Here is a 24,862-nt window from a genome sequence, read left to right as displayed (position 1 = left end):
AGATCTAACCAGTGAGGGTGGCAGCAGCTAGGTAGTTGTGGTTTAAATTTGGTTGTAAAGTTCATGTTGATGTAGAGGCTGTGTAAGACCGTGCGAGGCCGTGTGAGACCGTACGTGTATATCCGTACTATACCGTGTCTGCCATGTATGATTCGAACTTGAACCGTATTGGTCGTATGAAACCGTCTGTGCACTCGAGTGAATGGTACCGTGATCGTGTGACATTCGGATGTGTTGTATGTAGGACTTGGGGACGGTCTCGAACGATTCCATACGATTTATATACGATCTTGACACGTTTGGGCTCACTCGTGGAGTGAACTTCAAATACGGTTGTATATACGGTCTCACACGGTCTCTTTCGGTCTTGTACGGTCGTTTATACGATCATACGCGGACATTACATCCGTGCCAGTTGTTTTTTTAAGTTTTAAAATCATACATGGCTTGCAGCAGCACGGATATACTGGAATGGCCCGAGTGTAACTCGGTTAAACTCACGGTTAGTTCGGTTGTATGTACGGTTCACATGGGTGGCCAACCGTATAAGCCGTGTGTTCTGTGTGGGAAAGACCGATCTGGTGTTGTTTTTTTTTTTTTTTTCTAAAAAATACCCAACAAATTTATAAATAAAATGGGATAAAAAATTATTTGTCACAGAAACAATAATATAATAGATCTAATATAATAATTGAATGACTGAATGAATGAATGAATGAATGAATGAATGAATGAATGAATAAATAAATAAATAAATAAATAAATAAATGAATGAATGAATAAATGAATGAATGAATAAATAAATAAATAAATAAATAAATAAATAAATAAATAAATAAATAAATAAATAAATAAATAAATAAATAAATAAATTAATAAATAAATATAAGCAGGTTGTTATGATATCAGTTTAACGTGACATTAACCATCACCTTTATATATTTAGTACAGTTATTCAATGGGTAGCTCATAAATTGGACAGGCGATTCCCGCCATTTACCAGTTCTTAGATTAAACTACATTAATTCACATCTGTGTTCTTCTTATTAATTTACTTCAGAACTCCGTATAATTACAAGCCACAAAATAGAAAATATTACACAGGGTATTTCAAATCAGTAGCTTTCTCATACAACGGTACGTAACTCAGTAACTGACATTTCTGTTAATATCAAGCAAGCATGTTTGTAATAAATTGTCACTGATCAGCGCGGAAGTTATTAAAGACATGGATGAGAAGTGAGACAAAATTATATTTTGTACTAATTTTTAAGCTTGTAACATTATATAGGACACGTACAGTCTCGAGACGATGACGATTAAATTTTCATTCGTTAGAAACATGAAACACATCACATGACCTGTCATATGATTTGAGGTCACCGCCATCGGAGATTGATTGTACGAAAACGAAACTCATTCTTCTGTAAATTTTTGTTTTTACAATTGAAAGAATTAACGTTTCTGGTAAATTTTCTTTTAGATAAGTGAATATTTATATTTTTCTATATTTGTAGGAATTTCGACGGTAATCGGAGGAGAAAATCTTATCTTCAAGAGCAAGGAAGTAAAAAGTAAAGAAAAAAATGGTTGTGCAACTTTTTATTGCGGCGTTGATGATTGCATTAAGTAAGTAATTATTATGCCTTATATGGATATTTTTAGAAATCGGTGTATCAATTTTGCTTTCAGAGCTTTTTTGTGACAATACATTGTGTGTATTTAATATAATTTAGCTTTAGATCGTCTTGATTATCAAATAAAAATTGCTTCTTGAAATCCCTAATCCAAGCATTTAATTTAAGTCCTCAGTGATAGCATTTATAATATAGCATTTTGACATATAAAACTGATCTTGACCAGTCAGAGCAGTCTCTGAAATCAAGTAAAACCTGAATCCGAAAGTTGGTGCTTCTATTTTACTAAAATAGGGTATAACACGTTGCAGTCAGTCAGGGAGGAACTGGAAAGAGGGAGAATATTCTACCCTTCTACTCAGGTGCCAGTTCATGCCTGAAATAAAGCTGGAATGTCACCATATGACTGTTAGTAGGGCTTCCGTTTATGGCAGTTTGTGAGTCATTTACTTCAGTGGACTTGATGTTGGCCTGTGACTTCCAAAATCTAATACTTTTTCTTTATCTATATAATGAGACTTCCAATATCAGAGATTTTGCCGTCTCTGACTTCCAAATTTTAAATCTTAATCATAATGGAAGCCCTTAGTGTCAGGGGTGTGGTCATGATTTTTGTCACTTGCCCACAGACAAGTTCAACTATCTTCAGTTCTGCTTCATTTTGGTGTTTACATACTAGAATGAATATTGTTCATTGATAAGGCCATCATAAGGGGTATAAATGCAGTTTCATATCTTCCAGAATCCACTGGCTCAGATTTTCACTTGTCCATGGACAGTTCAATAGAAAAAATGTACTTGTCGGCCACAATAATTTCTGAGTTGGACAAGTCAGGCATAGGATTTCCACACCCCTGACTGTTTGGTGCGACATACAACACAACTGAAAAAAAAACAAGTCCTGAATCTGCTTTGTTTTACCTAAGTTAATTTTTAATCCATTTACATATGTTTGACATTGGAAAATAGCTCATGAGCTAGTGATTTCTGTTATATTAATGTATCTGACATAAAATAAATTTCATTGTTATTTTGTATCTTGCTTTCACCATGGAAGGGCAGGTCAATATCCTAATTTTTCGTCTGATTGACCCTGTAAAAGACCTATAAAAAACAACTTTAAAATGATGATAAAGTTTTCCAAAAATTCAAAATTTAAGACAGCTTTTTTTCCAAATCAGCAATTTTAGGGATAATTGTTCCAAAAATCAAGAGGCCTCTTCCCATTTTTAAGAGAGTGAATACTGCTTGACAATGGTTCCAATGAAATACTGTTCAAAGTAAAATATTGTTAAGTGAACACAAAATGTAATTTATAAACAACAAATGGCTCTGCAAAATGCCTCCGGATTCATGCTAATTTTTATTTTTAAAAAAATGTACTCGAAAGTGAAATATTGTCAAGTGAACAAGGAAAGAAATTTATCAACATAGCAAATGGCACTTAAAATCTAGGAAATGTTAATTTCAGTTAGTGATCGACTTTTCATGAAAAATAATTTATCTTGATATTTACAGGTGCAGCAGCTGACATTAAATTCCCAGAAACGGGTGACGCATGTATTCTCATCAATTTTAAGAGTAATAACAGTCTGAGTTGGACACCAAAAAATGGATCAGAAATGGTATATATATATAGATAAATATTTGTCAATAGGTTTTTACATCGCACCAATGCAGTATTGATGGTATAGCAACATTTCAGCTTAAGTAGTGGAGGAATACCTCATTAGCCCCTCTATACATTATTTGAGGCACAAACAGGCACCTGATAGAACCACAGATGTTCTGTAAGCTAGCTGTATGTATAGCTTTATCACATGAAAGAATTAGAAGACACATGCGTGGCTAGAACATTCAGTGGTGTGATGTCCATGACCGTAACCAATCAGCCACAGACTCCCCTAGAACTGGTATTAAATACTAAAATAAGTAAACATTAAAAGCTATTATCATTTTCGAACTTCCGTGGCCCGGTGTCGCGTGATAATCACACGGGATATGTTTACTATAAGCTGGTTTAATTATCACCCCTTCCTTTTGTTATGCCTTTTGTAACTTGCTTGTAAACGTCAAAGGCTCAAAATTTTGTAATTTAATAGAGACAGATTGATGAGTCGAAGTCCCAATATGTTGAAGTTTTTATGTAAGTCCCTTCAACTTCGACTTCCAAAGTTCTACTTTGTATTAAGATTGTAAAAGGTCAGATTTCACAATAAGACTATGTTCTGCAAATATAGAAGCAATGAAGCCAAGTCAGCAACTTGAAGACATAACAGTTGCCAGTGCTGGATATGATTCATTGCAGGATATTTGGATCGTCAATGATGATTAAACACATTTTGACCAATTTGAATGTATTTTTAGCTCGACTATTCGATGAGAATAAGTAGAGCTATTGTAGTCACCCCAGCGTCGGCATCGGCGTCTCCTCATAAACCGTTGAGCCAATTTCATCTACACTTCACAGGAATGTTCCTTTGGTGATCAACTTTAAAAATTGTTCAAAGAATTTAATTCCAAGCAGAACTCTGGTTGCCATGGCAACCGAAAGAAAAGAACTTTAAATCTCTTCTTTTAAAAAACCGTAAGAGCTAGAGCTTAAATATTTGGCATGAAACATCATCTAGTCAGTGTTTTCCAAGTTTGTTCAAATAAATGCCCTGGGGTCAAAATTGGCCCCGCCCCGGGGGTCATTGATTTTCCTTATTTGTATATAGTAAAAACTTAAAAAATCTTCTTTTAAAAAACCCAAATAGCTAGAGCTTAGCTATTATGCATGAAACATCTTCTAGTGGATGTCTATGAAGTTTGTTCAAATAAAAGCCCTTGGGTCAAAACTGGCCCCACCCCAGGGGGTGATAGTTTTTCCTGTTATGTATATAGTAAAAACTTAAAAAATCTTCTTTTAAAAAACCTTTAGAGCTAGAGCTTATCTATTAAGCATGAAACATCTTCTAGTGGGTGTCTACCAAGTTTGTTCAAATAAAAGCCCTTGAGTCAAAACTGGCCCCGCCCCAGGGGGTCATAGTTTTTCCTGTTATGTATATAGTAAAAACTTAAAAAATCTTCTTTTAAAAAACTTTAGAGCTAGAGCTTATCTATCAAGCCTGAAACATCTTCTAGTGGGTGTCTACCAAGTTTGTTCAAATAAAAGCCCTGGAGTCAAAATTGGCCCTGCCCCAGGGGGTCATTGTTTTTCCCTTTATGTATATAGTAAAAACTTAAAAAATCTTCTTTTAAAAAACCTTTAGAGCTAGAGCTAAGATATTTAGCATGAAACATCTTCGAATAGGTGTCTACCATTTTTGTTCAAATAAGGGCCCTGGGATTAAAATTTACCCCGCCTGGAATAATTGATTTTCCTAATATGTATATAGTAAAAACTTAAAAAATCTTCTTTTAAAAAACCCAAAGAGCTAGAATTTAGATATTAAGCATGAATTATCTTCTAGTGAGTGTCTACCTAGTTTGTTCAAATAAAAGCCCTGGGGACAAAATTGGCCCGCCCAGAGGGGGGGGGTCATTGTTTTTCCCTATATGTGTATAGTAAAAACTTAAAAAATCTTCTTAGAGCTAGAACTTAGATATTTATCATGAAACATCTTTAAATAAGTGTCTATCAAGTTTGTTCAAATAAAAGCCCCTGGGTAAAAATTGGTCCCGCCCAAGGGGCCTATATACAGGTGAGCGATTTCAGGGCCATCATTGCTCTCTTGTTTAGAAAAACTACCTGAAATTACATTAAATCAGTTCTTAAATTAAAAAAAAATACTTTTGAGAGATTAAGATGGTATCCATTTCAGTATATTGAATACAATATCTATTTCAGGCTATTCCAAACTGGAATATCTCAAAATCCACTTACAAAATTGATGATGGGAATTGCACAGGCACGCCATATGTTGTCATAAAATTCTTTGTTGACAATGCTACCATGAGATTCGATTTTAATAATGCTACAAATAATGTTGATGTCAAGATGACCTTGGATTTTGTACCAGAGATTGTTTTTGGTAGCTTCAACAACACAGATAACAGTATGTGTAGTTATTAGAAAATTATGGATTTAATTTTTTGCAGCAGGTGGGATGAATGGGAAGTGGTGCTACATTTCAGTGTGAGGGCGATTGATAGGGAAGTAGTGTTGGATATCAGGGTTACAGTGATGGGTAGGGAAGTAGTGTTGGATATCAGGGTTACATGGTTTTGGGTAGGGAAGTAGTGTTGCATGTCATGGTCAGGGGATGTATAGGGAAGTTAAGTGTTGGATGTCAGGGTTACAGGGATGGTTAGGGAAGTAGTGTTGGATGTCAGAGTTACAGGGATGGTTAGGGAAGTAGTGTTGCATGTCATGGTCAGGGATGGAAAGGGAAGTAGTGTTGCATGTCAGGGTTACAGGGATGGTTAGGGAAGTAGTGTTGCATGTCATGGTCAGGGATGGATAGGGAAGTAGTGTTGCATGTCATGGTCAGGGATGGATATGGAAGTAGTGTTGCATGTCATAGTCAGGGATGGATATGGAAGTAGTGTTGCATGTCATGGTCAGGGATGGATAGGGAAGTAGTGTTGCATGTCATGGTCAGGGATGGATAGGGAAGTAGTGTTGCATGTCATGGTCAGGGATGGATATGGAAGTAGTGTTGCATGTCATGGTCAGGGATGGATAGGGAAGTAGTGTTGCATGTGATGGTCAGGGATGGATAGGGAAGTAGTGTTGGATGTCAGGGTTACAGGGATGGTTAGGGAAGTAGTGTTGCATGTCAGGGTTACATGGATGGGTAGGGAATTAGTGTTTATGGTCAGGGTGGCATAATGAGTGGGGAAGTGATGTTGGTGTAATTGAAGTGGTGTTGGATGTCAGGGTGACTGGATCGGGGGAAGTGGTTTTAGGGGGGAACGGGATCAAAAAGGAGTGAGGGAGGTGAGGGGTGGTTTGGGGGGTGAGATTATTTACCACCTTGAGTAAAGATTAACCCCTATAAAAGAATTTTAAGACCCATTCTGCAAAAAAGGGCGGGCCCTTTTTAGATCACCGGGCTAGCTCAAGGTGAGCTTTAGGTTTAAAAGCCCCGCGCCGTCACACTTTTTCTAAATCTAGTGGTACATTTTTGCCTCAATCATCATCAAACTTTGTCAGGATGCTTGTCTAGGTAATAGTTCAGATGAGTTTGATGGGTCAGGTGAGCAATATAGGGCCATCTTGGCCCTCTTGTTCCCCCTATCCCACGGGTCCGAATATGGGCCCCATTCCATATCCAAATTATGTTGTTTTTTCCAATCCAAAAAAAAATATTCCCAATCTAGAAGTCGGCATTTTGAAAGAAAAAGTACTGCATTTTCAATTTTAGTGACTCGAAATAGCGTTATGGAATGTATTTATGTTTTGTGAAAAAAAAAATAGGAATTTTAATTGATATCAGTTTTACATTTATACACATTTTAGCCTGTCTTTGTATTTTTGATATGACAGAAAAAACTGAACAATTGAAGTAAGATTTATGTAGATTTATTTTAACAATTGTAACACCTTTCACGATAACCTTTTTCCCAAATTGGAAAATTTTACGACACAAATTCCCAAATTTGCCATGTGGCATTTTCCCAAAATAGAGGAAAAAAGGCCCGTAAGGTATCAATATATTGTAGGTTTTCAGACAATTCTTTAGATTTAAACACATATTGTCAAATGTTCCTTAATGTGATTCTTTACATATTTCAAAATGTAAGATTCTATAAAATATGCAATCAGTTGTACCAGAATCTCATGAAAAGGCCTTTTAAACTGGACTGTTCCAAAAGTTGTGAAGGCTAGTGTACTAGGATGTTGGCGTCCAGCTTGGTTAAATTCTGCATGCAAGCTGCTATCTCCAACTACTGAAGGGAAAGAGTTGAAACGTCACATATTTTTTTAAAAGATTTAAAGTATAATAGGAGGTCACTCTTCAAGGCACATAACTCTTACCATGGATGTTGTTGGACTTATGACCTGACCCTTTGTAAACTTAAAAAAATTCTCCATTATTCAAGCTCTTGTTTTACCATTATGCACTTAGAAAAGTGGAGGGCGCTGTCCTTCCAACAGCTCTTGTTATATTTAGAATCTTTAAATCAGTTTTTTTCTGGTTAAGTTTCAAGACTTAATAGTCACTTTGTAAATTTTGTGCATTTTTATTCAAATTAATTTGTAAAGGGGTTGGGGGGGGGGAGAATGAGTTTGGTTTCAAGCAAAAATATTTCTTTTCTTGTAAAGGTACTGTGTCCATATCCACTAGCCTATATGCTGGAACTGTTGAGGAGGCATACAAGTGTAATGCACAGAAACAAGCAGCTGGTAAAGACAAGAGTGTCGAATATGGTCTTATTTTGAGATTCACAGACATGAAGATCCAAGGTTATGGTGTAGAAAATAGCACGTTCAGTAAAGGTAAGACATGTTTTGATGTTAATATATTCAGTAAGTTTGTCTGATTGATAATTTAGGGGCTGCTGATCAGACTTACAGGCAAGGTAGAAATGAGCTGCGTCACGACAAAACCAACATAGTGCGTTTGCGACCAGCATGGATCCAGACCAGCCTGCGCATCCGCGCAGTCTGATCAGGATCCATGCTGTTCGCTATCAGTTTCTCTACTTGCTATAGGGTTCATAAGTATGTTGGTTTTGTCGTGACGCGGCTCAAATGTCATCCTAACAATCCATCTCCAACATTGGGTATAATGGTTATATGTCTCTCACCGCTGATTCAGATATTGTGGGGAAATGCTGTAATTATTCGTCAGTTGCAGAGAAATTTGTAAATACTCTGTCTGTTGTTGTTTTTTTTTATCAAGTTTGAATGCAACATACATGTGGATTTTCACCAAACCTCAATTTTTTACTTCTTGAAGGGGTTTAGAAATATAGAGAAATATTTCAATAATTATAGAAATATACAACTCAAAATTTGCTACGGATCACCTTTTTGACATTGCATATTTCAGTCCTATTATCATTATATTTCCACTAATTATACACCTGTACGGGGACTTCATAATCGTTTACTTAAGTTATCGATTTGTCATGTTTCCACCTTGCACGATAAGCACGTGGAAAAGCATACCCATAGAAGTTTTGTGTTTTAATGCCATGTGCTTTCACTTAAATGTGTACAAGCAGCAAGACTTCTCTCGTATTATTGTAAAACTGTGTTCAAAATAAACAAACTATGGCAAATCGACAGGTTAGATCCAAAGAACACAAGATAAAATTGTGATGGCCTTATTCAATCAAATGAAATAAAAAAACCTTGAAAATTCAATGTCCCCTCTTACTTAAATGTCTGCACTGATTTATAACACTGATTGGACCCTGGACCTCTTCACTGATAAGTCAAGGTGTGTGGACTTCACAGACAGGCAGGCTAGGGTCTGGAGAAGTCCAAAGGAACGCTTAGCTCCAGCAGGGGTTCAGTAATGGTGTGGGTGGGAATAAGCGCTCAGGGGAAAACTGACCTACACATCGTCGATGGCAGTAAGGTATGTCAATGAAATCTTAGACGTACGCATGTATGCTGGCGCAGTCAGCCCTGATTTAATTCTTATGGATGACAATGCCGTGAACACAGAGCCCACATCACAAACCGATATCTTGAGGAGGCAACTATAGTCCGCATGGATTGGCCAGCGAGGTCCCCGGATTTAAATCCAATAAAGCATGCTTGGGATATGCTGCAGAAAGCCATTTCTTCACGCCACGTCCTACCAACAACAGTTCAGGAGCTAAGACATGCAATCATAGAGGAATGGGCCCAGATTTCTCATCACAAGGTCCGAAGGCTCATCAGTAACATAAAATGTTCTCTCATGTTAAAATGTACTGCTTTAATAAACAGTAAAAATATAAAGAAAAATAAATTGTTTTTAACAGATGTCGTCGAATGTGATAAAGACATAACAACCACACAGGAAACTACAACCGAACATATTACAACTGCAACAAACCCTCCAACTACTGCAGTCCCTACATCTGCACCGAAAGTGACACTTAAAGCAACCGACGGTAACGCTACCTGTGCAATGATGATGGGAAAATTTACCTTTATCATTCCATACAATGGCACTAAAAAGGTAAAGCTTTGTTTATTGTCAATACAGAACACCACCAACAACATATTTATTCAAATTGTAAGGCCATCAGCCTGTAATATTCTATGCAAAATGAATAGAATAGAATAAATAGAATGGAAAAATGCATGATATAGGAAATTGTAAAGCTTTGATGCAAATAGATTGGTTGGTGATTAAAAATTTCTTAAATAGTACCATACTAATGCATTTTTTTCAGGCCAAACTCAGAAAATGTTTCCTATTTTAGGCATTTGAATATATTTCTAAACCTTAAAATGTCCATTAGGATGCAAAGCAAAAGGTATTTTTATTAAATCATTATATTTTGACAGAAGGAAAGTAGAATCTATAATTTTAACAGGATGTTTTATATTACATAACATTTTGTTTTTGATTATTCAGTTAAAATACCCTAAAACCTGCTTGAAGGATTGTATACATGGTTTCTTTTTATGGATGGTTTAGATTAAGCTATTTACATGTATATGCTGTGAAAGTTTCTGTTTGAATTTAAAATGAAATCCAAAATGCTTGAATAAATATGGTAGTTAAATGTCTTAAAAGTGAAATGATGCATGCACAAAATCATTGCTGAAACATTTTATTCAGTATCCATGTGTGTTAAAGAACAGAGATATTTTATGTTACTACTCTTTCTAAAATCAACAGTAAGTTTTATGGAACCAGTATAATTTTACTGTTGTTTAATGTTACAAATATATTTCATAACAGATAGCTTTCTACCCTTTAATGTCAGGTTAACATTGTGTAATTACATAAATATCACCTAGAATCTAGGATAATATCACTTTCTATTGACTGTCATGTGACCATGTCTCCACCAATCACAACATGGGAAAATTATAAGTCACATGATAGTAATCAAAATGTGAAAGTGTTGACCGATTTACCAATTTAATGATCTTGTAAGTGTATTTAAACAAATGTCTTTATTTTTAGACATCCAAGACTGCGAATATTTATATTCCAAAAGATGTAAAAACTGAAGGCAAGTGTATGAATGCCAACAAAACAGATATTCTGACCGCTAACTTTTATGGAGACAACTTTAAGATGACCTTTGCATTTAAAGGCGACAAGGACAATATCTGGCTAGACCAATGGGATGCCACAATTGTATATGCAGAAGAATTTTTCCCTGATATAGATGCCGACCAAAGTAAGTAACTGTTAATTTAAAGATTTTCTAACAAAGCAAAAATTTCAGAAATCAGTATTTCATACTAATAGATATGTTAAATATTTACAAATTTCTATTTGTAGTTATATTAGATTTATATGGGAAAGACAAATCAAATATCTACATATATCACATAGAAAAATATTCATTTCTTATTTTGTTTCTTTGGGTGAATTCAGTGCTGTCGGTTATCTTTGGATTCACAGAATGTCTGTGTCAGTCGTCACCTTTGTTTGTCCGTGTCAGTCACCTTTGTTTGTCCGTGTCAGTCACTTTTGTTTGTCTAGGCCAGTCACCTTGGTTTGTCTAGGCAAGTCACCTTAGTCTGTCCATGCCAGTCACCTTGGTTTGTCTAGGCCAGTCACCTGTTGTCCGCATCAGTCACCTTGGTTTGTCCGTGTCATTTACCTTGGTTTGTCTAGGCCAGTCACCTTAGTTTGTCTAGGACAGTCACCTTGGTTTGTCCATGCCAGTCACCTTGGTTTGTCTAGGCCAGTCACCTTGGTTTGTCCATGCCAGTCACCTTGGTTTGTCCGTATCAGTCACCTTGGTTTGTCTAGGCCAGTCACCTTGGTTTGTCTAGGCCAGTCACCTTAGTTTGTCTAGGCCAGTCACCTTAGTTTGTCCATGCCAGTCACCTTGGTTTGTCTAGGCCAGTCACCTGTTGTCCGCATCAGTCACCTTGGTTTGTCTGTGTCATTTACCTTGGTTTGTCTAGGCCAGTCACCTTGGTTTGTCTAGGCCAGTCACCTTGGTTTGTCCATGCCAGTCACCTTGGTTTGTCTAGGCCAGTCACCTTGGTTTGTCCATGCCAGTCACCTTGGTTTGTCCGTATCAGTCACCTTGGTTTGTCTAGGCCAGTCACCTTGGTTTGTCTAGGCCAGTCACCTTGGTTTGTCAAGAATTTGTGTAAAAAATATCGTAAGGAATTTCAGATTTAAGGAATCTTGATTTAAAACAGAAAGGACTTTTTCTACATTTCTTGCATTCATATATTAATAAAACAATTCTTTTGAAGTTATTATCATGAAAGAATTTTAAGAGAAAAAAAATGCAATTTCATAAAAATGCAAGAATTTGGGAAAGAAACATGCTGGTTGCTATTGTGATTTTTTCTTATAAAAAATATAACAACAAAAAAGGACCCATTAAAACAAAAACAAAAAAGAAAGAAAGAACAAGAAAAAAGCAAACAAAAAATCTCAAACAAATGTTTATATTTATACATGGAATTTGGACAAGTCTATTCAGGAAATAAAGCGGGCTATCAGCAATCCATGTGTAGGTGTTGTGGAAAGTTATCTGTTACAAATTGATTGATAAGATAAACTTCCTGATATATCATTATCATTTGATAGGTGTACATGTATGTTGATATCATTATTTGATAAACTTTTATCTTTCTATTCAAAGTTTACACTATAGGCAGAGTAAATATATAGAGGATATTTGTTTAGTTCAGTGTAAGATTGAAATATATTTCACCGAGTGAGCACCAAAAGATATATTTCACGAGTGGCGCAGCCACGAGTGAAATATGAACTTTTGGTGTTCACGAGGTGAAATATATTTTGATCTTACACTAAACTAAACAAATTTTCTTTTTATTATATGCAAAGAAACGTTTAAAAAAGACATTTAAGCATACTTACTAAATGAAAAGGGCGCCAAATAATAATACAACGTGACGTCATTTACGACGTCACGTCATTAAGTTGGTTTCCATGATTGTGAACGCTTGTATTTCACTGAAACAACGTACCGGGCTCAAATATTCAAAACAGTGAAATTATCAAATTGATAATTTCACTGTTTAAAACAGTGAATTATCAGTTTTTATTTCACTGATATATTTCTATAAACCACCGAAAAGCATGTAATAAAAAGATGTAAACTCCAAGGCTAATGTCACTTGTGTTTTGATTGATTGAAATAAATCAGTGTTGTATTCCATCAATGATATATGAGCCACAACACGACAAAACCAACATAGTGCGTTTGCATCCGCGCAGTCTGATCAGGATCCATGCTATTCGCTATCAGTTTCTCTACTTGTAATAGAGTTGGTAAGCGAACAGCATGGATCCTGATCAGACTGCGCGGATGCGCAGGCTGGTCTGGATCCATGCTGGTTGCAAACCCATTATGTTGGTTTTGTCATGACGCGGCTCATATATTTTTCCTTCTATTATTAAAGGCACATAATTTCTTTGTTTCTGTAGAAAGGACAGACATAAAAAATTAATAACGTTTTAAATGAAGGTTTTTGAGCAAGTTATGTTGTCACTTGAAGAAAGTAGCACTGAATTTCAAATAATTTGTCAATAAATTATAATTGAATAGAATGTAAATAAAGTGCATTTAGTATTTTGACTTCCATACAAAATACTAAATCACTATAACTGTACTCATTGCCAAAAGGCAACAAAAGCAAAAGATGGTTCTGGTATTTTGCCAGTGAGTAAATTTTTGAATACTAGAACAGGCCACTAATAAAAAACTGAGAAATGAAAATAAAAGCGTTTTTGGGGCATAATGGGCCTTTAATTACATGTATGTTTTGTTTAGTGTACATGTAGTTTTAAAAATCATTTCTATGATGTAGTATGATTAATACACAAGTATATGATGTTGATTGTTTCACATATAACAATACCATCATTTAAGAAAATATTTTTATTGTTAATTGTCAAGTGATCACTTACACACTTGTTTACTTTCACTAACAGTGCATTACATTTATTCTAAAGTTTTACAACTGTTAACTATACTTAAACATGATTAACCCATGCTTGACCTGCTGAATTTCTTAAATGAACTTGTCTACCCGTCCCTAGATTTGCCACTACTTGCCAGCTATTTCCACTGAAAAGGGTGGCATTAAGTGTAAAAAAGGTGGCATTAACTGGAAAATGACAAAATTCCACTCTTTTTCCACTGTAGTGGCAAAATTGCCAATTGCATTGAGTGGAAATTTGAACATAGACTTTTTTTATGGTGGCAAAAGGGTGGAAATTGGTGAAAAATGAAACTTAGTTTATTTTGAAGGTGGAAAATGAGTGGCTTTTAGTGGAAAAGTGAAACTCTAACTATTTTCTGGGTGGCAAAATAGTGGAAAAAAACTTAGAAAATTTTGTGAATAACTTTTAGTCGAAAAGGGAAACTCTTAACTATTTTCTGGGTTGTATAAAAATTGGTGGAAAAAAACTGAGAAATCTAATAATTGTGCATTGCAGGGTTTAAGATTTATTTAAGTCAAAGCTCCAAACTGAAATAAATCTGTTTATAGTTTGTACTCTACCAAAGCATCAAGTGAACTTTTTATCAAAAATATAATTTATTGAAGTTGAACAGTTAGAAAATTTTATCAGAAACTCATATTTCTTAAACATCCTAGAATGCCATGAACACAATTCTGATACAAAGTCACTGCCTCACAGTAACGGTATGATAATTCCAGCTGTAAAGTAGCAGGAAAAGACACAGAAATTGGACGTAAAATCACTTTTCCATGCGTTAAACACATATAATTATGATCAGGAAAAATTAGAAAAGTATGGGGTTACTTAACTTCCCATTTTTTATGGCAGTACTTTTCTTTAGTGATGTAAAATTTGACTTTCAAGTCAAAATGTTTATATTCCATTCTATGCTTGTAAAATAAAATTACGGCTTTTAAAGTGTACTTTGTTCTTTAGTTATAATCTGTACATTAATTAAATAGTTGAAATGTTCTTCTATTCCCAGAAAATGCACATCTCTGCATAAAGTTTGTTGCTTCTTCTATGATATTTAATGTCAATCTTGAATAAAGTTTGACTTTTGTCTTTTCTTCTAATTGACATAATAAATTGTCTCTTCAATATTACTTTAAACTGATATCTGGTGAGTACTAACACTTTTCATGTAATGCTAACAATAATTAAAGTGAAAAATGCAAAGGGCAATAACTCCAAAAGTATGCAAAGAGTTATGGTTCTTAAACACAGCACATTACTCAAAAAGATCTATATCTGTGAAGTTTCAAATTAATATCTCCAGTACTTTTTAAGCTTAATGATCAAGACAAAAATTAAGCATAGAGAAGTAAAAAATGGCAATAAACCCCAAATCATGCAATAAAAAGTTATGGTTCCTTGGCATTGTAACTTCTCATAAATGAGATTTAGTTATATGTGGAGTTTAAAATTATTGTCTCTAACATCTTTTGTGCTATGCTTTCAGAGGCTTTAAATCTATTGTAAAAATTAATGTGTGAAAAGTAAATAAGTCATAATGTCTGATAAATTTCTTACAATCAGGATAAGTAAATACTAGCTAGTAAATACTGCATCCTCTAAGATTTAACAACACAGCATACATCTCAGATCTGATAAAACTACTGCCCTCTTATCTAGTAATCTATGAATGGGGGTTAATAGTTTACTCATGCTGACCAGAATGTTCCATTTGATTATTTTGGGAGAGGCAACATTATACATGTTTTTATGTAGAATTTGTCTTAAAATAGCATGCTAAATTATCTTTCAAAAGCTTATTTCTACTCAATCTATTTAGGTATTAGATATAGTTATACATTCAAATGAATGTAAAAAATAAAATGATGGGTGCTATGGTTTTTGGAAAATCCCTCACAATTTAAAATTATAATGGACTGTCCATGCAGTTACACCGTTGTAAAGTTTGAATTCAAAGGAATTGAGGTCAGTTAAAGCTTGCAAACACAAAGGAAATTATTGATATTGTAGCAATTCTGGAGATATTTTGTTTAAAATGTAAGGGTGCATATTTTTGATTTCTCAAAGAAAACATTTAAAGTCTTATTAGTGTGGTAAATAGAAATGAGAAGTTTTAACTGAAGTGTGAATGTGTAGACAAGAAGATAAACAGCAGAATCATTCCCAGTCAAAGTTTCAGGTAAACAAATTTTACATACAATAATTATTGTTATTTATGCAGAAACTGTTTAGTGTTTTGACAGTAAAAATATGAAGTGGTATTGTATAAAATTGTGTTTTATATTTGTTTTGTTTGTAACTTGACTAAAAAGAAAGCTGCATGTACAATGTACATATAAAGAATGTAGGAATATAAAGAATGTAGGAAGATCTTCATCATTTCTTAAATACAATATGTTAGAAATTTTAAGTTTGAGAAAAAAATTATAGAAATTAATCAGTAAGTACAATATCATTATGTACAATATTACATCAATCAAACTATAGATAACCTGAGGTACCTATTACTACAACTTTCATGCTATAAACAATTTTCCTTGTGTGTCACATGTGGAGCAGATTAATAGTAACTGATTTATTAGTAAGTTTCATTCCTTCATTGTTGTAATTCAGCTTTCATGGTGCATTAGATAATTATATAACCATAACTAGACAGTCTAGAGTAACATGCTATTAGGAGAATGACAGTTCATAACAGAAACAGCATTAAATAAGAATTATTATTTTGCAGACACAAAGCAATGAGGAGCAGCCTGGAGCAACACATTTGATCTTCAGTGGCTTTACAAAGGTATCTTGTTAATTCAAAGTTATTTTAGAATTAATAGGAAAGAAGTGTCACATTACCAATAAGACACTTTTCAGTTCTTGATAAATATAGCTATTAGTCACTATTTACAAACCTACTTTAATTCAAACTCTTTATGACACTTTAATTTGCATTTACATTTTGTTTTACAAGTTTTAGAGTTTTTGTACATTTTAGCTTGAAAATTTTATCAAATATTTATCCTGATGAAGGTTCGTTAAGAACTGAAACTGGAAGATTATTAATTACTCAACCTGCACTGGTGTTGATGTGTTGTATTTCTTTATTTCTTTCTTATTTTAAAATTTTAGAGTTGTATACATATACCAAGGTCTTATAAAAGTGTTTCATTTTCTGTCTTTACACATTAGATATTGATAATCATTTTCTGTCTTTACTTATTTGATATTGTTAATCATATTTTAGGACCAAGTGATGGCAGAACTGAAGCCATATGCCTCAAAAGAGAAAGGTACAGCAAAGCTCTTCAGAATGCTATTCAATATAGAAGAGATTAAAGGCCGCTCATTGTTTGGTATGAGGAAAGGGAACAGAGAGTCTGACGCCAGACCTTCTTGTGCAGACAAGGCAAAACTTAAGTTCTTGGAAGGTAACTAATGAACTGAATGAAAATATCATTTTTGATTCTGCGTATATTTTCTGCCTTGGAGTAAATAAGAAAAGTCTGATTCTTCCACGTCTGCAGTGCTGTTTTTTAAAGTGTTTTAATCATATCTATGCTCTCAAATTGAATATAGAAATATCCAATAGTCATATAAAAATGTAAGCTTATGTTTTTAATTATTGTATTAATCATTCATAATTTTTTTGTTTTAGATTGTGCGCTCGAAAAGTTGCCGACAACCTAAAGGACTGAACTCAAACCGTCCAGGAATAGCAAGATAAACTGAAGAAAATAAATGGACTAATGTTTTGCTATTTTTTGAGACAATATATAATTTCATATGGAAACATTAAAAAGGATTATTTTTAAAATTTGTTTGTTTCCAATTTAGGGTACAGGGTGACTTTCAAGCAGTTTCCAGCTATTGCCACCCACAAGGTGAAAAATTTCTGAAAGGGTGAAAATAGGTGGCATTTAGTGGAAACTGAATTTGCCACTATCTGGTGGCAAAATGGTGGAAAAGTGTCTAAATACTCCACCAATTTTCCACCCTTATGGTGGCAAAAGGTGGAAATAAGTGGCATTTGGTGGAAAATAAGTTTGCCACTCAATGGTGGCATAATGGTGGAAATTTGTCTAAATACTCCACCAATTTTCCACCATTATGGTGGCAATAAGTGGAAACAAGTGGCATCTAGTGGAAAATGAGTTTGCCACCCTAAGGTGGCATAATGGTGGCATTATGGTGAAAGTTTGTCTAAATACTCCACCAATTTTCCACTCATTGGTGGCATTTAGTGTAAAAAAGGTGGAATTAACTGGAAAATTATATAACATCAGTCCTGCTCAAATTTTTCACCATTTTCATGATTTGGGTGGCGTTTTGGTGGCGTTTTGGTGGCATTATTGGTGGAAAATTGTCTAAATACTCCACCATTGAAAAGGGTGGCATTTTAGTGGCAAATCTAGGGACGGGTAGCTTCTGTTTTGGAACTGTCCATTATCATTTTTGGGGATATCAAAATGATAAACTAAATTTGGTCAGCAAATGGTATAGAGCCTAGTCATATTGCTGTGTTTCAGCAGTGGAATACATGAAGGCCCTTTATGTCTCAGCAATCCTTTTATTCTTATTTCTCAAAAGCTTTTAATATTATTTTTGATGTTGTGTTATAGTGTCCGATACATTTTGAGGCTTCTTGGGCCTTTAACAAATGAGCCGCGTCACGACAAAACCAACATAAGGCGTTTGCGACCAGCATGGATCCAGACCAGGCTACGCATCCGCGCAGACTGATCAGGATCCATGCTGTTGGCTTACCAACCCTATTACAAGTAGAGAACCGCCTATATGACTGAAATACTGTTGGAAAAAGGCGTAAAATTAAACAAACAAGTAGAGAAACTGATAGCAAACAGCATGGATCCTGATCAGACTGTGCGGATGCGTAGGCTGGTCTGGATCCATGCTGGTCGCAAACGCATTACGTTGGTTTTGTCGTGATGCGGCTCAAATAGATTTACCATACTTGCTGCAATACAGTATGGACATTTATAAGTTCTGTTTGTCTTTTTCATAATACTCTACTTATTTTTGGGAAAAAAATGTTAAACTGACATGGTTTTGATATGCTACTGGATATCCCATTGTTGTTTTTAATCTACATGTATATAAGTAAAGTATAACATATGGACAATGATGAAAAAATGTTAAAATGTTTATGACTTTACAATATCTTATTATAAGATATCTGCCTGAGCAAAATAAAAACAACTTTTTTATGCCCCTACTGAACTTTTCTTATTGTTAACAGTCATTTTGAATGGTTCTGTACTTTGACCATGATAAATTCCTTAATGTATTGTTTGAATAATTGAATACTTGTTTTACAAAGCACATTATACATATAGTCAAAGGTCATATCATGTAGATGTAGCATGAAATGAAGAAAAAAAATTATTTTGTTAATGTTGTTGTTTTTTTTTGCTTGAAACTACAGCCTAGTATAGGCCTTTTCTCAGTAAAAGAAAAGTGTTGAAAACTCCCTGTGTTATCTTGATACTTGATAAAATTTCAAAGACTTCTCTCTCTCTCCTTCCCCCACTCCCCCCATACCAGCTCAGCACCTTTATTCATAATATAGTTTTTATGAAAAATATGATTTACAAAAAAGTTGCTTGGAATAATTGAGGAGAAACTGTGTTTTATCAATTTCAGAGGGTAAAAATGCCAGTTTCTCTGTAACATTTGATAAGGCATTTAAAGCGAAGAATACAGGATCCTACCTGTGCGACTCTGATACAACAACTGGTCTTAAAAACGGGCTTGAACTTAAGACGACTGACTTCCAGTACACCGCTCTACAATCTAATGTAACAAAGTTCGGAGATAAAGGTAAGTTACTTCTAAGTGCACTAGGGCTGTTATTAGAAATGATTTTGTTATATTGTTGATCAATTATTGGCATTGATTTGATTGAAAAAAATCAGTAATTCTAAGTTGATATCAATAATAAATGTCTTGAAATTAGGGGAGGTGGCAAGTCAAAAGGACATGTCTGAAACAGTGCTGTTGTTATTTCAAGCATATTATATTTTATAGCAGTGAAGACAAAAAATAGGCGGAAAAAATCATGCAGTTTGTGTTTATACATTATACACATAATAATTGTATGTGCATGTATTACTGAAATCATGAAAACCAGTATGAAAGTGAAATAAAGAAAACGGGTATGAAAGTGAAATATAGGTAAGGAATACTTGATATATCAATATATTATTGATAACCCTCTTGTCCAGAGAATAATTTTGTATATCAGTAATAAAATGGTGGATGGATGTTACTATTTCAGATGTTGCAGAGTGCACTGCTGATGCTAAAACAAGCAGTGTTGTACCGATTGCTGTAGGAGCGGCACTTGCTGGCCTCGTTGTCATAGTACTGATTGCTTACCTGATTGGTCGTAGACGTAACAGGAAGGGATACGAGTCTGTGTAAACATGAACAAAACAATAACAATTTACAGTGATGAAGATTAACTTTTTATGGATTGTTAAGTAACTGAACAAAGAAAAAAATCGCAAATTGCATATTTTGAATTTTTATTGACACGATATCATTCTTTTAAGATCATATACCAGATACGTCCGTTAAAAATTATGATGTGCTTCAAGGAATTAAGTATCAAATTCATTTTTCTGTGCCAAACTTAAGCTACACTAATATTTAGGTATAACTTATTGCACTTCAGAACATGTGCTTATGGGCAGTAAATACTTAAAAAAAAATACCTTATCAGCAAAGCTGTCGTTTGTGAAAATTCAGGACAAACAAATAAAATGCATTGTATGAACTAATTAATTTATTTGATATTCTTAGTGTCAGAAGAATGTATTACATTTTTTTCTTTCTTATTAAATTAAAATCTTACAAAAATCTTTAGTTTTTAATGGACAAATTGTTGTTGTTATTTTTTGTAATAATCTATCTATAAATAAAACGAAATATTCTGTCATTTTTTTTTTTTCAGATATGTTATTTTTACTTTGTTGTTTTTTCCAATAACAAAGTTGAAATGTTTTGTTTTAGAAATGAATAATTGCGTTAATTATATATATATATATAATTTTTTTAATTGAGTTAATATTTCACTTGCTTTCTGAGAATTGTATAATGGAAATATGGCCGATTAGATATGTGAATATTACCAATTTTTAGAGATTTATATGAATAATGTAGGGAGTTTCTTACATGGAAGGCTACAAAAATGACAAAGTATTGGATTCGGCTGTGTATATATTATGAAGGGTAGTTTCTATATTCAAGCTGGTAGGGTTGAACAGGGTTGGTTTGCAGAGAGACTTTTATAATAGAAGTCGATATTCTTGAATGCTAACCCTGTTTCTATGTTGGTAGCTATTGGGCCGGCATTGATTATGTAAGATTATCTATGTGGTCAGGCTGCCATTAGGATACATTAACTTTATTTATGTGAAAAAAATTAAACTGGGAAGTCTTTTTCTCATGTATAGAGCCAGGCCACATGCCAAAGTGTGATGTTGGGCCTCTGGCTGAGTGGTTGAAGTTGCTGAATATTTATCACTTGCAAATCCTAACCAACATGGGTTTGATAAGTTTTATACTTTTGTGTGAGGAAGCTACATGTATGCAGCTAGCTTACAGAATGTTGGTGGTTTTATTTGGGTGCCCACTCGTGCCGAAAATAATGCACTAATAGAGCAATAGAAAGTTAGTGTGAGGTGCGGCCAGGCTCTGTACTGTTGACTTAGTGGTAGGATAGTGTTGCTGAATTCCTTAATATTTCTAATGGACTCTTCCTAGTTCAAAACAGGGCAAGCCCATTATGTAAAATTTAGGTCGTTCTTGTGAAAAGGTTGAGAACGAAAATGTTAACAATGGCTCGTTGATCACTATTTTTTTCATTCCATTAATTTGTACATATTATCGTGATAATGCACAAATTGTATTTAGATATATTGTACTGTATTGTATGCGTGTATTTGTAGAGAAATAGTAAAATCGTGTTTATATGTCGGAATGAAAATATTATTTTTTATTTTTTTGACAATGATTGTAGCTCAGTTTGTTTTTTTTGTGACGCTGGACTTAAGAAATTAGTTCCTTTTTTCTGAATGTTGCTGCATTTTTACACTGTGTAATTTGTTGGAACAATTTTTGTAAGTTACGGAAAGGCGAAGGTTTTTCTTTGAATGACTGTTTCGTAGTAATCTGTGAATATTTACTTGTTTCCCTGCTCATTTAAACGTTGTTTTGTGTACGCAAACTTATTGTTACTGGCTTGAAAAAGAAAAGTTGTAAGTAACTCTTATTGTATGTGCTTTACTTTAATAACAGTGTTGACAAGGTTGTAAATATTGATAAATTGATTGATTGATTTGATTGATTGATTGATTGATTTTGATATTTTTCTCAGTGTTCCAATATATAATGTTATTTTGAGGTAAATTGTCGCCAAAGATTCTTTTGTCCATATTTTCAATAATTTTATGTAGCTTTAGAAACTATACAGGATGGTGTATTTTAAAATTGGCCTATAATTTAAACTCTATATATTCCTTTAATAATTAAATATTTGAAAGTAAATGGTACTTTTCTAAGAAGCAACGTTGTATATTTGTAGCGGAAAAAAGTGTGAGATGATTTATTTTTTATTTGTTTCTATCAGCTGAGCATAATTATACGTAATTAACTCATGAAATATGATGTTGTATGTAAGTATTAAGAATGATTTAGACCAGTTCATGATTTAGACCAGTTCATGATTTAGACCAGTTCATGATTTAGACCAGTTCATGATTTAGACCAGTTCATTCAAGTGGAAATTTTCCAAGAGTTCAATTGATTTGATAAACTGAAAAATAAATATACAGGTTGTAATGTAATTACATAGATATTTGTCAACATTTTAGGTATATTTTCTATATTTATTGCCGAATTTATGCATGCATGTACAAAAAAAATAATTCCTGTACCAATTTGATGAAGAAATGCATGATTGCTGATGTTGAATGAAATTGGTTCGCATAAGTGCAAGATTTTTGTTAACTTGTTTAAGAAAAAAAGTCTAGTTACAAAAACAAATCTTAAATAAACAAATCTTTATTGTCGTGAACTTTATAAATGACTGGAGTTACGATAGTTTATCTATGTAGGAGATGTAGTAATATGATGCCGAAGACAGCATATGTTGTGTTTGTTGAATCCTTTGTTAACTATGTCATTCAAGAAATTAAAAAATTTTAGTGCCGAAACTGTCACATGTGCGACTGTATTTGTAATGCAGTTCACTTTGTTAGACGGAAAGTACAGCCCCTGCCTTAAATTATCGAGGAGATATAAAATTTTGGTGCGGAGGCACGTATGTGTATAATTTATTTCCTGTTCTTTGAGCAAAATAAATAATTTTATAAGTATATTGATGAATGAGAGATAGAACTGTCTCGATAAGGTGATATATAATCAGAAGTGCTATATTTTCACTGTTCTACATGTATAATGAATATATTGATGCATGTAGATGAATAAACTGTGCTATAAATAGCTTAATACTCAATAGTTTAAATTCTTCTATTTTATTTCTTATAAAATGTGCTAAGTTGGTATAAAAGTGCTGGTGAATGAGTTAGTGCAATAGGTATAAAGTATACGTTATTATCTGCACGTTATGTATTTCATTATATATAAAAAATTATTTCCCATCTTGAGATGAAACATTTTTGTGTGTACATTAGAAAATAATTTACAGTGTAAACAAACTTTTTTTTTTTAAATCAGTGTTATAAACTTTGTTAAGTTTACACATGATAAATAGTTTAGAAGCAAATATTTGTTTTAGTACATACTTACACGATTTATATTTTACTTCAAAGTTAGTTTAAGTGTACTTTCATCTCATTTATAAGTATAGACTTTAAAATTAAAGAAATAAGAATGTAAAATATGACTAGATTTAGATTGTGTATTTTATGATGTGTCAGTCAGTAACATGCGAAATACAGTCAAACTCATGTTAAAGACCACCTCTGACTAAAGATTATCATGCTATTAAAGACCAATTTTTCAAAAAAAAAAATTAATTGATAAAATTAAACAGTAACCCCCAAATACAGACCACTTGTCTGTAAAGGCCATGTTTGGTCTCTCTATTAGGTGATCTTTGTTAACATGTTTGACTGTATTCACTCTCTAAGATAAACACCATGTATTGTTATCATCTATTTCACTGGTTTGTAGTTAGATGTTGAATAAATGCTTATTTTTTTGTAAAATTTGGTTTGTTTGTTTTACATACTTTAATCTTTGTTCTAGTTTAAGCACACACACACACACACATACATACCACTATGTCCTTGTGATGTCTGATAAAATTATTGATGTTAGCTTATTGCCAGTTGTAATATATTGTTAGTAATTCCTTGAATAGCTTTGTAAAACAAAACAAAAGTAATGTACACATCAGTTTGAAATGAAGTCATATGAAGTTGACTCTTACTGTAAAAAAAAAGATATCTACATTTATAACTAGTCTTTCAGAGGACCAGTAGTGTGAAATGCTGACCTTGTAAACCAATGTTCTTATTGAACTTAAATCCTTTGTGGTACATTTGTCACATCATACCCATCCAATGTGAATCATTGTCCTTGCTGAATTCTTATCCTATGTGAGTTTGTCTTTATTGAACTTTAATCCTATGTGAAACATTGTCACAAATGTGAATTATTGTCCATCACTGGCACACTTTTGTCCTATGTGAATTTTTATGCTCCCCGAAAAAATTTCGGGGGAGCATATAGTCGCCGCCTTGTCCGTCCGTCTTTCCGTCCGTCCGTCCCCTTTTCTTGTCCGGGGCATAACTTTGAAACAACAAAAGGTATCAACATGAAACTTTGTAGGTAGATAGATCTCATTGAGTAGGTGTGCAGTGCACAAGAACCGTAACTCTGCCTTGCCTAATTTTTGAATTATCCCCCTTTGTTTATTTTACACTTTGAACTTTGTCCGGGACATAACTCTAAAAGTATAAGAGGTATCAACATGAAACTTTGTAGGTAGATAGATCTCATTGAGTAGGTGTGCAGTGCACAAGAACCGTAACTCTGCCTTGCCTAATTTTTGAATTACCCCTCTTTGTTTATTTTACACTTTGAAATTTGTCCGGGACATTACTCTAAAACTATAAGAGGTATCAACATGAAACTTTG

The 24,862-nt window shown here is 33.7% G+C and overlaps 2 protein-coding genes across 3 annotated transcripts; both read left to right on the top strand.

The window, feature by feature from the left end:
* Positions 1 to 1,298: 1,298 nt before the first annotated feature.
* LOC132724459 (lysosome-associated membrane glycoprotein 1-like) lies at positions 1,299 to 23,928 on the top strand. Of its 2 annotated transcripts, none has more exons than XM_060709325.1 (9): positions 1,299 to 1,401; positions 1,518 to 1,629; positions 3,156 to 3,262; positions 5,470 to 5,677; positions 7,891 to 8,064; positions 9,546 to 9,745; positions 10,706 to 10,925; positions 19,337 to 19,513; positions 19,971 to 23,928. In XM_060709325.1, exons 2-9 carry the CDS (start codon positions 1,587 to 1,589, stop codon positions 20,114 to 20,116), a joined length of 1,275 nt encoding a protein of 424 aa, XP_060565308.1. In that variant the 5' UTR covers positions 1,299 to 1,401; positions 1,518 to 1,586; the 3' UTR covers positions 20,117 to 23,928. The 2 variants fall into 2 exon arrangements, with proteins under 2 accessions (XP_060565308.1, XP_060565309.1); XM_060709326.1 differs by lacking the exon at positions 1,299 to 1,401 and adding an exon at positions 1,408 to 1,426.
* On the top strand, positions 14,698 to 18,066 carry LOC132724460 (uncharacterized). The gene is made up of 4 exons (XM_060709328.1): positions 14,698 to 15,863; positions 16,416 to 16,475; positions 16,920 to 17,103; positions 17,331 to 18,066. Exons 1-4 carry the CDS (start codon positions 15,813 to 15,815, stop codon positions 17,360 to 17,362), a joined length of 327 nt encoding a protein of 108 aa, XP_060565311.1. The 5' UTR covers positions 14,698 to 15,812; the 3' UTR covers positions 17,363 to 18,066.
* Positions 23,929 to 24,862: the final 934 nt, after the last annotated feature.

The sequence above is a fragment of the Ruditapes philippinarum genome, unplaced genomic scaffold, assembly GCF_026571515.1.
Source record: "Ruditapes philippinarum isolate M1 unplaced genomic scaffold, ASM2657151v2 ctg176_1_1_1_1, whole genome shotgun sequence".
NCBI classification, from domain to species: domain Eukaryota; kingdom Metazoa; phylum Mollusca; class Bivalvia; order Venerida; family Veneridae; genus Ruditapes; species Ruditapes philippinarum.
This window is presented reverse-complemented; position numbering and strand designations above follow the sequence as displayed.